Source organism: Protopterus annectens, chromosome 12.part0 (assembly GCF_019279795.1).
Source record: "Protopterus annectens isolate FY-2018-M chromosome 12.part0, PAN1.0, whole genome shotgun sequence".
Classification (NCBI taxonomy): Eukaryota; Metazoa; Chordata; order Ceratodontiformes; family Protopteridae; genus Protopterus; species Protopterus annectens.
Genome location: NC_056746.1, coordinates 262,716,574 through 262,734,103, shown reverse-complemented (window position 1 = coordinate 262,734,103; position 17,530 = coordinate 262,716,574). Strand labels below are relative to the sequence as shown.

Below are 17,530 nucleotides of genomic sequence, written 5' to 3'. Positions count from 1 at the left end.
ACCTTTGACACCGTGGTTGGTTGACCAATAATTTGCTTTGCAGGGGAGGAAGTAACCTTTATGCTAGGGCAAACTATTGTTGGTGCTGAGAGGGTCACCGGTACCGATGATAAAGTTGGTGCTGTAGGAATTTTTGAAGTTTCAGCAGTCTTCGGCACCGTGAGAGATGTGATAGGCTTCGGTGCCAGAGCAGTAGTAGCTGGTGTTGATTTTGGTATCTTGGGCCTCAGTCCCGAGGGATGAGTCGGTACCAGGCCCTTAGTAGACTTTGAATCATGTAGTTTAGAAGACGCAGGAACTGAATGACTCCTTTTCTTGGGCTCTTTTCTGGGAGACTTAGATGTCTCTGCCTCAGATAAAGCCTAACCAAAAGGGCATTTTAGCAGCCCTATGAAGATGTTTGTTGTGCCTCTCTGCAAGAGTTCGAGCACTGAAACCCTTGCAGATTCACATGGTGGTTGAATTTCCAAACGCAGCACCCCCAAACAATAAACACAAGAAAGATGACCATCCGAGCTGGGCATCTTCCCGCCACTATGTAGCACCCCCAAGCAATAAAGACAAGAAAGATTACCATCCAAGCTGGGCACCTTCCTGCCACTCTCCTCACATTGCTTGAACCCTGTGGTTCCCTTCTGTTTCTCGGCCATCTTTCAAAAATACAAGATGGCACATGCCCAGACACAAAACTCACACATGCATGCTAACAGAACTAACAAACTAATGGAAAATGCAGAGTAAAGATTTATTTTTTAAAACTGTACCAACAATGGTTGGGTAAAAAAGGATACCAATGATGGTATTTAAGAATTTACCAGAGGAAGAGGGAAGGGAGAGGCCTACACCAACAATGGTAAGTAAGCTTTTACTGACAAGGTAAGAGATATCACTCACACCAAAAACCCAGCAGTAACAACAAATATCAAGGAGAGGCAACAATTAAATAGTTAAAGAGGAGACAATATATAAAAATATATATAAAAAAATTTAGCACTTAGCTGAGAGCATGGCTGACGCGTCCGATTTTCTATGTGGCAAACGAGATCTGAGGGGAAAGGAAGAGAGGCAGAATGGGTAGCCTTGGCTTGAGAGTTTCTGGCTGTTGCGAGCTTGATATAATGGTTGAGTCGGTTCTGAAGGTCAGAACTGACAACAGTCAAGAAAGAATGAATTAAGATTGACAGCATCAGATAGCAGATGTAAAAGTTCACTCCACTTGGGAACAATGAATCCCTGAAATTAATTGTCTTCAGTGATACTTCATGTGACAACCCTCCACTGGACCATTAATCAAGAAGCCTCAACCTTCACTACTGGCACCTGTGGGGGAACGTTCACCAAGAGGATAACAGGTACACACACACACAGTATTTCCAGATGCAGCTCTCTGCATCAAGTGCAATTTCCCTTAAGAGCACACAGAGACCACAGTCATTCCACGGTTGGTTTCTCTCTCTAAGACTCCCCACTGGCACAGCTACAGAGTTGAGATCTCAGCTGAGTGATCAAGCAAAGACCTCCAGCGCCCTGTCTGTCCAACCAGTGCTTCGTGTTCCTGCTCAAGTAGCTGACACACACACTCTTTGAGGTTTGATTTACAAACACACACACACACACACACACACACACACACACACACACACACACACACACACACACCTGGAAAGGCTGGCACAGGTTTACTAGCTATGCCCTGTTCTGCCCAGACTATAAGGTAGTTTTTACTGCCACCAGTCACTTCTGCCAGCTACCTTAAGGCCCTTAACACCTTAACAAAGGGTGTCCAATCTTACTGTGTAATATTAACACAAAAGGTAGTTTGACCAAGAGCAAGGCTACTGGGAGTGGCCCACACAGAATCACCAAATAAATAAGCAAGTACTCTCAAAACGTAAATATCCCTACACCGATAAGTCACAATGAAAGGTTTAAATATATTTAATAATAAATAAAAGAAAGAAAAGTTGTGTTAAGTCTTACCATAACCATAGATGTCCTTCTCTTCCATGTTGCAGTATTCTGCATATGGGTTTATCCCTTCAGTCACGCATATGTACAGCCAGTATTCAAAAGCTTTCAGTCCCTCTTTGTTGCGTCAGATGTCAGGCAAGGTGGAGAAACGTGGCCCATAAAAGTGACATCAGCATGCACCAGCCCTTAGACGAGTAGCCCCATTCGGAGTCAGTCCTGTAAGGGCAATGCTACAGCATTGCCATCCAGAAAGGGAAGAAATGTAGCAGATGAAAGGGGAAGGTGGGTGGGAAGGAACACTGCAACATGGAAGAGAAAGACATCTATGGTTATGGTAAGACTTTATATAACTTTTCTATGTCCTTCTATTCTCATGTTGCAGTATTCTGCATATGGGTGAGTGCCAAAGCTCACTGAGGTTGGGTTGGTGGTCTAGAAGCAGATTCCAGGAATCCATGCAGGATAGCCCTGGCAAAACCTGCCCTGGTCCTGGAGATGAAGTAAAGCTTGTAGTGTTTGGTGAAGGTGTGGACTGCTGCTCAAATAGCCGCTTCCAGAACAGAAGGGGTATCCAAACCCTTGAAGAAGGCTTCTGAAGATGCCATTGCTCTATTGGAATGAGCTTTTACCGCTCCTTGCAGAGTCTTGCCATGAAACTGGTAGCAAAAGGTAATGGCTTTTGATATCCAAGTAGAAACAGTCTGCTTGGTAACTGCCTTACCCAGAGCTCTGGGATGAAAGGATATGAATAGCTGGTCTGTCTACCTGATAGCCTTGGTGTTGTGCAGGTAAAATCTGATCTGTCTATGCACATCCAAGGAATGCAGCACTCTCTCACTGTCGCCCTGTGGGTTAGGGAAGAAAAGAGGTAGCTGAATGGCCTGATTTAGGGACCTGTCATTGACTACTTTGTGGATGAAGGACGGATGTGTCCTAAGGGTAACCCTGTCTTTGTGGAAAACTAGAAAGGGTGGTGTAGCCATAAGGGCCTGTAGTTCGGATACTCTCCTGCATGAGATAAGAGCCACCAGCAGGATGGTTTTCCAGGTGCAGTGCTTTAAGGAGTCCTTATAAGCTGGCTCAAAGGGAGGAAGTGTAAACTTCTCTAACACATAGTTGAGGTCCCAAGGAGGGGGAATGGGTCTCTTTGGTGGCCTAAGGTGTAAAACTAATTTGAGGAAAGGTTTGCAAGGTAGTCGTGAAGCAAGGGGGGGGGGTCTAGAGGTAAGCAGGCAGAAACAGCAGACAGATGGGCTTTAAAGGAGGAGTAAGCCAGTCCTGACTGCAGTAGCTCACACAAATAGGACAGCACTAGGGGAGGTTAGCTAAGAAGCGGGTCCAGCTGTTTTTTTGTGACACCAAACAGTGAATCTTTTCCACTTGGAGAGATACGATTTCCTGGTATTAGGTTTCCTGGCCTGCTGCAGGACATCAAGCATGTCTTTACTGTAAAGGTGTCTAAATGGAATCAGAATCCTATCAGCCACAGGGTGAGGTGGAGCATCTGTCACTGTGGATGGATTAATGATCCCTTGTTTTGTGTGAGGAGGTCCACTCTGGGGGTAACATGCAGTGACTGCCCTTGGACAGATGAAGAAGTAAGGGGAACCAGTGCTGTCTGGGCCAGTAGGGAGTCACCAACAAGATTTTTGGATTGTCCTGCTGTATTTTCAGCAGGGTTTTCTGAATGAGAGGGAAGGGGGGATGCATATAGATATTTCCCCTTCCAATACATTAAGAAGGCATCTGTTGCCAGTGCCTGTGGTTCTGGTGTTCGGGTGCAAAACCCAGGAAGTTGCCTGTTGAGGGAGGAGGTGAACAGGCCTATTTGAGATATACCCCACTTGTGGACCAGATCCAAGAAGACCTCTCTGTGCAGCATCCATTCGTGGTTGTTTGTGCTGGTTCTGATCAATAAATCTGTCTCTCTCTGTTGCAGAGGGAGGTGATGTAGGTCGCTCGTAGGGAGATTCCCTGTGTGGTACCCAACTTCCAAACCAAGAGAGCTAGCCTGCATAGTAGGTAAGACTTGGTCCCCCCTTGCTTGTTGATATGCCACAGTACAGTTGTCTTGTCTGTACATATCGGAAGAGTCCCCTGTAGGAGGAAAGGTTGGAATGCCTGCAAGGCTAGCAGGATTGCCCTAATTTCTCTGGCACTGATGTGTTCTGATTTTAGGTGATCCGGCCACAAGTCTTGCACCTGTCTTAGTCCTAGAGTAGCTCCCCAGCCCAGGTCCGAGGCATCTGTGTGCATGACCTGGGTGGGTTGTAGTGCTTGTAGTGAGAGTCCTGGGTTTCTTTGTACCTGGTCCCATCACCAAAGTACCTCTTTTTTTAAGCAGAGAAGAAGTGGTACAGTGTGCTCCAAGGGCTGGTTGTATTGTTTCCAGACTGAGTGAAGGTACCACTGCAACTTCCTCATGTAGAGCCTTGCTAAAGGTAGCATGGGTATTGTGGCTGCCATGTAACCCAATAGTTTCAGGTGCTGTCTTGCCATCAACTGGGTCGATTGGAGCACCTGGAGGAGGTGGTCTGACAGGGAGCTCACCTTTGGGGGTGGCAGGAAAGCCTCCATGAGGTCTGTTCTTAATCTGCACCCCAGGAAGGCAATGTCCTGAGTTGCCTGGAGGTGGGATTTTGGCAGATTTATCTGGAATCCCAGGGACTGCAATACGGAGATCACCAGGTGGAGATGATCTTGAAGTATTTGTTGGATGGGGGCCTGGATGAGCATGTCATCCAGGCTTTGTCCTGGCACAGACTACCACTGGAGTCAAACATTTAGTAAAGACTCTGGGAGCAGTGGAAAGACCAAAATATAAGGCAGAAAATTGCCAATGAGAGGAGTCCACCAAGAATCTTAAGTATTTCCTGTGGGAGGGTTTGATAGGGATGTGGAGGTAGGCATCCTTTATGTCTAGAATAGCCATGAATCCCTGTGGAGTATTCAGGGGAAAAGGATAGGCAGGGTGAGCATTTTGAAGGTGGGTACCTTTAGGAAGAGATTAAGGTAGGAAAGGTCCAGGATGGGTCACCATGGTCCGTCTTTTTTTGGGACCAAGAAGAACCTTGAATAAAACCCATTTCCTTTTGCAGAGGGGGGGAACTGACTGTATAGTGCCCTGGTCTAGTAATGTCTGCAGTACTGCTTGTAAGAGGGGCAGTTGTTGTGAAGGGGAATGGGGAATGCTCTTCCATATGGGAGGAGAGAGCCAAGTCATGTAGTAGCCCTCTTTGAGGATAGACAGGATCCATTTGTGTTTGGTGATCTGGGTCCACAGAGGGAGACAATGAGAGAGGCAGGCAGACAGGGGCACGGTACAGGGGGAGGTTGAGGCAGAGGTGGCAGGTAGTCAGATGCTACCTGCCCTGTCCTGAAAGGAAGACTTCTGGCTAGATGCAGAAGGTGCTCTAGACATAGGAGGTTGTTTTCTGGTATGTTTATGAGGTCTGGCACTGGGGTAAGGCCAGAATTGTATCCTGATACACTGTGTTTTGGAAGGATAGTTCCAGTGGAACTTAGGAATTGGTGAGACCAGGAAATGTTTGAGGTCCTGCATCTCTTTGCCCTTTTGTTACAGTGATTTAAAGAGGTATGCTACTTTAGATCCAAAAAGTGCAGCATTATCCAGGGGCGTATCCATGAGCTTGGCCCTAAAATCATCTGCAGGGGTTGTAGGCACAGCCAGGAATATCTGCATAGGGCAGATGCTGATGCTGCTGACCTAGCAGAGGATTAAGCGGCATCACAGCTGCACCTAATGGAGTGTCTGGTGACTTGAGATGCAAGACCCAGAATGGAGGACAAGGCTGTTTTGTCAGGGGAATCTGGAATATCTGCCAAAGTTTGGTGGCAGATTTTAAAAGAGATAGGCTATACTTAGCCATGTGGTTCTGGTAACTAGTGGCTCTAAAGGCCAGTGTAGCATAGGTAAAATCTTTTTCCCTATTCTCTGAATGGTCTTGCTGTCCTTGTCGGCAGGGAGAATAGTAGTTGTGGGTAATAATTTGGTGGTTTTGTCAGTGGCCACAATGACAGTGGCTGGGTCAGCTGGGGGGCACTTTATCAGGTGCTTAGCAGTGTCAGATACTTTGTACAGCCTATCTGGTCTGCATGGAGGAGGCTGAGAGTCAGGATTAGTGGATGCCGAAGAAAAGGCATCTAGGAAGGCTGGGAGGATGGGAGGAACAGCAGATGGGCTAGGTGTTTCCATTTGAATGAGGTCGTAATACCTCTTTTGTACCTCAGATATTTCTGAAGAATCCCATTTGAAATGTTCCTTCATCCTGCTAATAGTCTCACTAAATGTTAAATCTTCCACTGGCGAATCAGGGTCCAGGGACTCTTCCTCAGAGGATCCGTATCCCAAAGTTGTGAACTGTAGGAGACAGATTCTTCATAGGAGTCTGAAAGGACCTCCTCATCCTTAAAAAGTTGGTCTGTATGCATGGGCCTAAGGCTTAGGAGAAGAGGAGTGATGGAGGTGAAAGAAGATGTATGCCTCAATGCCATAAAGGTGCTAAAGAGGCTCTGACTGAAGGCCTGCCAGTCAGGCATGCTTTCAAAACAGGGAGTAATATGTTTTCTCTTCTCCCTTTGTTTTTAAAGGGGTGGTGGCCGGTTTCCTAAAAACTGGGGACTGTAAAGGAGCAGAGGTCTCTGACGACTCCCCATGAATTGCTGGTTCCCCCCTGGCGTTGGCTAACGGCGCCAGTATAGCCTTGGCAGATGTACTCTCGTCTGTGGATCCTTAGAGGTACCCATGACCTCTGCAGAAGAAGATTCGGAACCGGTCCTGAAACCAGGCCTATGTCGGCCACAGGCTGGGAGTCGGGCAGATGAGGCTTAGCAGAAGTCGAAGGCCATAAATTTCTGGCCTTACGGCCCTCTTCTTAGACGGTTCTGGGGGGACGTCGGCAAGACTTTCCATTCTAAGCATAAGAAGCTTCAGGTGTTGGCTCTCGAGATACAAATTTAACTCGTGCAGCCAGCTACTCAGTGTTTTCTGCATGAACGCCTGGCAACTCGGGCAGGCCTTATAGTCGTGAGCTCTACCTAAACAGAACAAACACTTATTGTGGGCATCGTTATGAGGGATCTGGCATCCACACTGACACTTTCCCTTTCTGGATGACATTAACAAGCAATGTTACAATAAGGAAGGACTGAAAAAAGGTTCCCCAACGGGGTACTTATCTCAAAAACGAGCGTGACGTCGGCGGTAGCAGGAACACCTAGCATACAAATGGCGGCTGAAATGTTCTGAGGGCTGCTGCGTGCCGACGTCACTTTTACGGCCCAGGTTCCGCAACCTTGCCTGATGTCTGACGCACCAAAATGGGACTGAAAGCTTTTGAATACTGGCCATACGTACGTGAGACTGAAGGGATAAACCCATATGCAGAATACTGCAACATGGGAATAGAAGGACATCAAGACAATACTAAATATATATTCACAGTGACATCAGAGTTCAAAATCACAGAAAATATTTAAAATAACATTGCAGTACAGGCTCACACAAATAAAGAAAACAAAATCTAAACTAAGCTTCGCTATATACCTGACTGTATCCAAGAGAATTATATTATTTCCTAGTAACTTACTATTAGTGCTTCATACTTTTGCTGTCAGGTCCAAGACAGAATGCAGAATGCTCTGTCTCATTAAGATAATTCTCAAAATAATATCTAAAATATTACTGTTGGGATAGCTTGCAGAATGACATAATTTCTGGTCATCCGACTTCTAGTTCTCATGCAAACCCCGACTGCTGAAGCAGGAAGTATTTAGCATCTACCTCTGAAAATACTCATACAAGGGCTTTTGCTCAGATCTTTGACAGATGATGGAAGCCATAAAACAATTACATTCCTTCATGCTTCCAAAGTAGCAATTAGTTCACCCTAAAGACAATACAAAAAGCTTCCAAGTACAGACTTTATGTCTCTAGCTGCATTAAAACATCTTTATGGCGTAGCCTATAAAGTAATTTAATTTCAGATATTTTTCTAAAGTTTGCTGGAATGAGGTTAACCTCCTGTATTCCAATTTTCACTGTTAAAATATATACATTTAAACACTTACAAAAGTTCATGCACATTTCTGCTCTCCTCCAGTAGGGCACACTGTGGACACATCTCAAACGCAGTACTCCACAAATACCTTTTCAACACAAACCTCTGTACAAAGAAGTCTGATATACACGACATACAGTTCTAAAACATTTGTAACACAAGCATCTTGTATAGATCAGTTTGACAGACGGCACAGTGGTGCAGTGGCAGCGTTGCCGCCTCACAGCCAGAGATTCTCCGCTTTGATTCTCAGCTGGAGTGCTTTCTGTGCGCAGTCTACATGTTCTCCCTGCATTCGTGTGGGTTTCCTCCCATGTTACAAAGACATGCATCTGAAGCGTTTCTCCTTGGACCTCTGCTGAAAATTGGCTTTGTTCCACGTCAGACTTTCCCGGTTAACAAATGTTAAATAAATTAAAAATAACATACAATTATTTACAAAAATCCAGCTAGCTGTGCTGGCAGTACCTCCTTTTGTCATACTTCAAAGAGAAGTGATGGTAGAATGCAGGGAAAACATCTGGCAGTTGTGATGGGAAAATAAAATTTCTCACTCCTCTGCTGCAATCAAAAAGAATCAAAAGACAGATACATAGTACCCTAGTGGGAAAAACTCGAGACATTTATAGGTTCATAGGTAAGTACTCGGCTAGCTGCCCTTGCAAGCCATTTTAAGCTTACTCAGTTTCCACTTTGTTGCTCGAAATAAACTATCCCATTTGGTTACAGACTGGTCTTAGCCATCCCATAGTTGATAATTATACATTATTGATAATGAGAATAACTAGGATCATACCATAGAAGATTTGAGAGGACCCATGCATGGGATAAAGCATTTAGGAGCTGCCTCTGTCCATTAGTAATACAGAGGACAATCATGGGGTACATTTTCTGTTTCCCATCCATAGATCTAAGTTGCACTTGAACATGGACAGGGATGAACTTTGTTTTATGTAGATGAGGAGTCTGTTCCACAGTGGTGGCATCCTTTGCGAGATATACCTCTCCCTCCAAACCATTCTGTTCATAGATTAGACCTAGGCTATATGCCCTTGTGGGCCATTTTAAGCCTAACCAATTACTGCATATGAGAATCAAATCCTGCACCTTATATCTGTAAGGTAAACACCTTAACCATTATGCCAACCTCCCACCCTGTTGATGTTGAAGAAGAGGATAAGATCCCTAGACTGAATACTTCTGATGCCATTTCACTTTCTGACATGTAGTAAATCTATCAGTAATGGGTCAGAGGATGCCTTGAATGCCAGACAAAGTCACCTCTTAGCAGTCTGTAAGATGCCATGTGTAGTGACAGGGCTTTTAAGTCGGTCAATGTAGGACATGTTGTTTAGGACTTGTATCCTTTTAGTATGGTACTTCTGGGGGAGTTCCACTTCTTGTATGGGTCTGGACAGATATATGACAAAAGGGGTATTATATTCACTGACTGGCCTAATGAGGGACGAGTAAAGGGGGACAATGACATCCCTAGATCTAGACACAGTCTTGTTTATAAACTGTGCAATACAGAATGACTTTCTTGCAGCAACAGACACATGTTGGTTAACAGTTAGGTCACTGTCCAGATAAGTTCCTAAATCCTGAAACTCTGAATAAACTCTTAAGGACATATTGTCAATGTGGTAGATGACTTCCTAAAGGATACAATAATGCATTTTTTGGCATTTAGTTTCAGACCATGATTTTGGCACCAGTAACTTATTTGGGGCCAACCTTCCCTAAGTTAATTGGGGATTCAGTGAGTGCTCCTAGCTTGTAGTCATCTGCAAAGGTAGTCAGCCAGAGCCCATTGGCATTGGCTTTTACTTCAGAAAAGTAGATGCCAAACAGAAGAGGGCCCAGCATATTACCCTGGGGGACTCTACTACTGCTTGGTCTCTTTGTGGAGGCAACTTCCCCTATTTTGATTCTCTGTGTCCTATCTGTGAACCATCTGGCAATCCAAGTGACAAAGGAGTATATTTCTAGTTAGGTTTGCTTTTCTACTATGCCCGAGTTGATAACTGTGTCAAAAGCTTTGGGCAGGTAGAGGTATGTGGTGTATACCGCTTTGCCTTCATCCACTGCTTTGGCGACCTTTTCAAAAAAAAATACACCAGGCTGAGAAAGCATGACCCATCCTTGACGAATCCTAACTGAAGTGGGTCCAGTGTTTGGAAGTTCCCTATGTCCTGATTAATTCCATGACAAGTCTTTCCATGGCTTTGCATATGAGGTACTCTGTAGGCTTTGCATAACTGCTTTATATATTTAAGGCAGAATGCTAACTATGCTCTACTCTGAATATCTACCCAAGACATGACATCCTTCTGACAATGAGTTCTTTATTCTTTGGTTTGAGGCAATCAACTCTACAAACCTTGTTGCAGAAAATAAAGGCTTTGTCTGGAAATCAGCTGAACAAAAAAAACAAATTCAAACCCAAATAATTCGCAGTATCCTGTGGTCACTTAGAAAAAGCAGCATCAGACTAAACTGTCTCACTAAGAAATGAAGTTCAACCATTAAGTTTCTAAAACCACGTAAAGAAGGAATATGGCACAGTGGCTACTGAATCTCTACAAAATTATATTTTTTTACATAGCAGGGAAGAGATTTCAAAGATGCAGTTCTTCCTTTGTTTGGGACTTTTACAGCATCACAGCAGTAGCATTTATTTTATGCTAGACTTTTTTTTTGCAGCAGAAAATTTACATTTGCTTTATGACACTTTTTCAGCATAATCTGTCTTTACAGCAATGACTATGTGTTTCTGCAGTACCTGAGATTGTACATTGTATGCACATCTTTGTAGTACTGCCTAAGTAAGAGTAAATATTCAAAAGAATAAATTCCTTTTAATAAAAACTCAGTTCAACCTTTTCAAAACCAACCAGATTTTGCAGCAGGATTTGAAAGAGGCAGGACCTAAGACACACAACAGTTGCTCAGTTTCTGTAAAGCCTCTGCAGTATGGCAGCTACAGAAACAAATATAGCAAGCAGTGCAAAGCAAACAGATTTAACCAGTAAAAGTATGAAAGCAAACATTTTCTTTTGTTTTAACCATTTGAAGTACTAATCCCATTAGGTCTATTCTATATACCAATTTGCACTTACTGCTCCAAGTGCTAGGGTTCTGTCCAAGACGGTTTCCCTTTATCTGGTGCTTTTAGCTTTTCTAAATTCTGCTGTAAGACTTGCAGGGCTTGGCCTGGAAGACATGAACAAAAAAAGAACAGTAATGTTAATGCATTTTATTAGATACCTCAGTCAAATATCAGTGTGTTTTATGGTTATAAGTAAGTTAAGAAAGCCCTCAAAAATACTAATCCAAGCAAACAAACCAGAACATCACTCAAAAGCACAAAAGCTCTCGATTACCCAGAAAAAAAGGCAAAAATAAGCCACAGTGCAACATTAGTGTACCTTGCACGTAAAGGGACATTTCACATCATTTGGTGCTTCACTTCATCACGGATCTTAAGGCAATACTATGTACTACTGGCCACATGTACATATTAATAAACATTTGATAACTGCCTGACAATGAGTTCTTTAGCTTTCTGAGTAAGAATGTTATATTTGTTTTGACTTTAGGTGACAAACAGTTCATCTAAAACTAATGATAATATAAATTCTGCTTTCAGAGCCATCCATTTCCTTAATCAACTACTTACTAAGGGGAACAGCAATACTAAGAACTCTTTATCTTCCTCAGCTATGGGCCATCTTTCAGAATTTCTCTTATTAGACTATGGCCTACAATATCTTTTAACCCAGCATCTGCCAGTTTCATTTCACCCACACATGTGCCACACGTCATTAGCAATGCCAAGTCAGCTTAATATATCCACTTTCCTCCTCTTTAGCTGATGTTTGTTGGTACCAATATTTCCCCTTGCAAGGCCCCAAAATACAGAACACCCTCCACATCTAAAATAGTCTGTAATTCTTCCATTAAAACGTCCTAAAAATCACTCTGACTTATGTGTAAGCCTTAAATGAAATACAAAGACTGACAGAATGTAACACTTAATAACAGTAAGAGGAGGAACAACCATTACATGTTCACCAGAACCATAGCGCAGAAAAATCTTGCAAATGTCTTATAGACCACCACCCTCTTGTATGGTACAGCTGTGTTCACGCTGCTGTAGGCAGCAACCCTTTCCATCTGGATTTGACAACCATTCACAAGGACCCTAAATAAACACAAAATACTGACTGTCAAAAGCAGCTTATTAAGAAAAACAGTTAAAGCAAAGCAGCATTTTACTAAATTATGTGTGGGCCTGAACTGAACTGTTACAGCTGGGGAGAACAGCAGCAATACTGGGAAATGTAGCAGAAACATCTCTATGCATGTAACTGCTGTATCCCTTTGGTGTAGTTAGGAAGTGTGCTGCTGCGCAACACCTCCTTTTAATCTCAACAGATTACAAAACATAGTTGCATGAGTTGCACTTATCATAACAATACATGTTCAAATTCCTCAGAACTACAATAGCCTTTGGCTATTTAACTGTATCCTGCTTGGGATGCACCTTCTGCATTGCACCCAATGAAAATCTATTATGAAATTGCTTGTAGAGATGTATACAGAGGATCATATGATGTTACTAGGCTAGCAGCCCTACAGCCCTTACAAGCCTAGTCATGTTAATCCTGAGTTGCCCCAATTGCCCTTATTAGGCAGACATAATTCACAGAGCGAGTCTATGGTCAACACTGACTACCCCTGTCCATGAGGGACATATGTGCTACCTCTGAGGTTAATCTGCAGTCTCCCATCCATTTGTCTAGGTTGTGCTTGAATAGGGTCAGTGAGGAGCTCTGCTTCACGTGAACTGGAAGTTTATTCTACAGAAGCGGCAGTCTCTGGGAGACATATCTCTGTCTTTCCAGCATGTTCTGCTAATGTCAAAAAGTAGGTTAAGATCCCTAGAGCGAGTGACTCCTGTGCCATTAGATTTGCAGATGTGCAACATTTCCATTACGGCAGGCTGAGAGACTGCCCCGTAGGCTACGCACAAGTCATCTCCCAGCAGCCTACACAATACAGAGTACAGTGACAGGGCTTTCAGTCTATCCATGTATGTCATGGTTTGGAGGCCCTGTATTTTCTTGGTGAGAAACTCTGTGCTATCTACAGCTGAGGCAGGTGTCTGGTGAGATACATGCAAAAGGGAGCACTGTACTCTATTAGTGGCCTGATGAGGGTAGAGTACACTGTAGTTATAACATCCTTAAAACTAGATGCGATGCCCTTACTTATGAAGTATGCAACGTAGAAGGCTTTCCTTACCACTGTGGAAACTTGGTGGTCTAAGTTCAGATTGCTATCGAGCCGTGTTCCTTGGTCTTGCACCATAAAGTTTGAGCTTTGGGGGGGGGGTGCTGTCAATACTGTAATTAGCAGGTAATTTCCACCTGGCCAAAGGGAATAATAATGCACTTTTTTGTGTTTAGTTTAGACCATTGCTTTGGCACCAATCATTTGCCTGTGTTAGCCCCTCCTGTAATATGTTATCATTGGGGGACTCAATAATTGCACCCAATTCGCAATCATCAGTGAACTAGGTAAGCCAAAGGCCGTCTACTTTAGCTTGGACTTCTGAGAAATAGCTTCTAAACAGTAAAAGGCCCAGCACAAATCCTTGTATTATGCCACTGGTGATGGGTCTACTGGTAGAGGTGGAGTCACCGACTTTGACTGTATGTGTTTTGTCGGTAAGCCAACTGGCTAGCCATCTAGTGACGTAAGGGTTAATTCCCAGCTGGGAGAGTTTCTCTATGATAACTGACTGGGGATTGTGTCAAAAGCCTTGGCTAGGTCAAGATAGGTGGTATGCAATGTCTTACCTTCACCTATAACTTTGGAAATTTTCTCAAATAAGTCTACCAAGTTTAATAAGCATGATCTACCCTTAACAAAGCCAAACTGGGTTGGGTCTAGAGTTTGGAGGTCACCTCTATCCTTGTTGATAAGGTTACTGATGATTCTTTCCATGGTCTTGCAGATGAGATTGGTTAGAATTATGGGTCTACAGTTTCCAGGGTCAGTTAAGGGCCCCTCTTTGGGCACGGGGAGGCAAGTGCCTTTGCCAGTATTTGAACTTCTAGGAGACAGGTGCAGACCATCTCTGCCGAAGCAGCGTGGCCTGTCGACCATGTCATCCCAGTCTAACAGATACTGGATTCCCCTGGAGTGACACCTGAAGCTAAGCCAATTGTTGAAGCTAATCATGTTTTGTTTATACTGTGGCATCATCCTGGGTGAAGGTAGAAAGATGTTTAGGGCTAGGGTCATACCTGCCTGGTACACATAATCTGAGAGTTCAGTCATGTCTCGTCTTCATGTAATCCTGAGAGGTATGTCTCAAGTCATTCACCCCAACATGAACTAAGACCGAGTCATAACCGTATTTGTTGTTGAGTGACTTGAGTGCATGCATGATTTCATGGATCCTGGCACCTGACAGGCAGCTGACCGTGACCTTCTCTTTGTCCAATCTGGTGAGGGGGGACATCTGTGTGTCTCACTATGCACCTATGACCAGGACATTAGGTTTAGAGGTGTTTTGCCATATGGGCTTATTTGCTGAGACACAGTTGCATGTGTTACATGTAGTGGTTTCTATTTGCATAGCAGTGTGTGCACATTGTTTACGTTTGGGAGGTCTCTGATCTTTTGGTATACTTCTACTGAGTACTGCCATGTATGTCAGTCTATGTGTCATGTCTTTATTTTGTGTGAGAGGTGAAAAGGGTGTACTGACAACCAATTTAGTATCCAGTTCATTACACGAGAGAAGTGATTCCAGTTTTATAGTGTACTTGCATCTCTCACATAGGGTATTAATTTCTTGTAGGAGTAAGTGGTTGTTAGTATACATGAGGCAATCACTACATTGCTTCAGTATTCCCATGTCAATCAGGCTGGCCGAAGAAATTATAGGAAATTGCCTATCCATTATTGCTGGTTTTTACAGTATGTGCTATTTAGGGAAGGGAGTGGGCTAGTTTGTCCAGTTTTTCCACTAGGACTAACAAGGGTTGTTCAATTGAAGGCTGAGGATGGTAAATGTAGCAACGCTGCTCAGTGTGCATCTGAGTTGCCTGTAGTGCAGCAGGGAAGTTAGGAGGGTTCCACTGACAGATGTCCAGAGAAAAATTGTGTTTCAAGGCATTTGCATCTATACAGGGCACCGCTAACCCCTGCTGTGATGTGCAAAGTCGAAGCTTAAACAGGCAAAATTAAACACTTTTAAGCAAATCTACCAATAGGAAAGCACACAATGAACCTTCCTGCAGCAATCCCCAGCTCAGACAAGGCTGGAGCAACACTCTTCTGCCATAAGGATGAAGAGGAAATTTTCTTAATGTAGGATGGCTGGTTTGGTGCTCAAGTGCATCAGTAACAGGTGAGATTCATCAGATCTGTGTCTAGTCTGTGCTATCTAGGGTAACAAGTACAGTAAAAAAAAATCAAGTGCAGAGAATGATACAGTCAGGGGCAGCAAAAACAGAAATAATGCAACAGTCTGATTAAAAAAAAAAAAGCTCAGAAAGTGCAGTAAAATCACATGATATGCTTGTTTTCAGCCTTGGATGGCTTGGATATCAGCAGTTCACTCTGGACTTCTGGCAAAAGACTCCAAAGGTACAGCAGTTGCAGTTAATTGAGTCCAAACCCATGCAAACTCGAGGCTTTAATTTAGGCAAAATAAACCATTTTTAAGCAAATCAACCAATAGGAAAGCACACAATAAACCTTCCTCCTACAATCCCCAGCTCAGACAAGGCTGGATCCACACTTGTGTGCCACAAGGGTGCAGGGGAGCCTTTGTTAATATAAGATGGCTGGTTTAGTGCTGAAGTGTATTAATAACAGGCTAAATTCAGCACATACGAGTTTAGTCTATGCTATACAGTATAACAGTACAGTAAAAAAATCAAGTGCAGAGAATGATGATGTCACAGGCAGCGAAAACAGAAATAATGCAGCAGTTTGATAAAAAAAAGTTCAGAAAGTACAGTAAAATCAAAAGACATACTTATTTTCTTGTTTTCAGCCTTGGATGGCTTGGATATCAGCAGTTCACTCTGGACCTTTGGCAAAAGATGCCAAACTTAGAGCAGCTCTGGTTAACTGAACTCATGTAATTGTCTGAGGACCACATAATTGTTTATAGAAATCTTTTAGTCCTCCCTTTTCTGATCTGCCAGTAAAGAATTCAGTGCTGCTAGGAAATTATTCATCATGGTGGGTATAACAAAAAGGTAAAAGCAAAGGGCAACCAACTGGAAAGGTCTGTCTGACATGGGTTATCCTTCTAAGTCCCATCATAAGAAATAAACAGCTGAAAGTCTTTTCTAAAAGGCTTGGTTCTGTCAAGATAATAGCTGAGTTGCCTATGTCTGTTTAGAGTATAAGGACTCTTGTTCATGGTTTGGAAGATTACAATTAGAACACTGGAAGACTGATGACATGATTAAAAAAAAAAAACATCCTGAAGAACCCTGGGCATGAGTGAGGGATGTGTTCTTATACAGCATCTATTCTAAACACCCATCAGAAAGGGTTTACCCAACCAAAAAAAAAAATGCATGTAACTCAGACACTTTTCTTGCAAATATCAGAGCAAATACAAGAAGAGTTTTCTATGCAATGAACCTTAGCAGTTGTATTAGAAGATTAAGGAGCTGTTAATGAACTCCTTCTTGGGGTCCAGTGGTACAAGTTTTGAATACCTTGGCCTCCATTGCCTAACTGTGTGTCTCTGGGTAAGTCACTTAACTAGACAACACCCCTGGGCTGAGTCTGAAAAAGTCCATGGAGATCACTGCTCTACCCTGGGAAACAAATACAAAGAATGAATGAATGAATAAATAAATAAAATATGCCAGAAGAGCAGGTTTATATGGAGATGACTAACTTTTTCAAGAGTAAGCTAAAATCCCAGGAAGAAGCAGCCTGTTAGTAAAGACATCTCGGGTGAAACACTCCTATCAGAACTGTTTTGCTAAGAAAATATTTAGTAAAGCGGTGGATCTATGGGCAGGCATACTGAATTGGCAGCAACTTGTACCTTATCAAAGAAGTACTAAGGCCAGAAGCTAGAAGCTTACACTATTATATAATAATACCAGTGGTACAATCCCAGATAGGGCCCTGGTTATTAAGTAGGCATCAACTAGAAAAATCTTGCAAATAACCAAATAAGATTTTCTAGTACCTGCTACGCAAACCCAAAAAAATGAGGTGCTTAAAAAGTTAAGAATCTAAGTAGAAAATGTTAAGATGTAATAGACTGTGGGCAGAAAAACTCGCTGTCTTGTGTGTGAGTATACCCAAATTGTGAGAAACTTGTGGTAATTGCTCTTGACTAATTCTTTAAAAGGGAAAACCAATACTGCCTGAGCCAAAATGGATTTGTCACAAAACTTTTTTGAAGAGCCCTTATGAATAAT

The 17,530-nt window shown here is 43.1% G+C and overlaps 1 protein-coding gene across 1 annotated transcript in view; it reads right to left on the bottom strand.

The window, feature by feature from the left end:
• ANKS3 (ankyrin repeat and sterile alpha motif domain containing 3) overlaps positions 1-17,530 on the bottom strand; it is a 1,450,330-nt gene that overhangs the window by 63,795 nt on the left and 1,369,005 nt on the right. The window contains exon 16 of the mRNA XM_044089324.1: positions 11,174-11,267. Coding sequence (XP_043945259.1) covers positions 11,185-11,267 — 83 coding nt within the window. The 3' untranslated portion in view covers positions 11,174-11,184. The remainder of the gene's footprint in view (positions 1-11,173; positions 11,268-17,530) is intronic.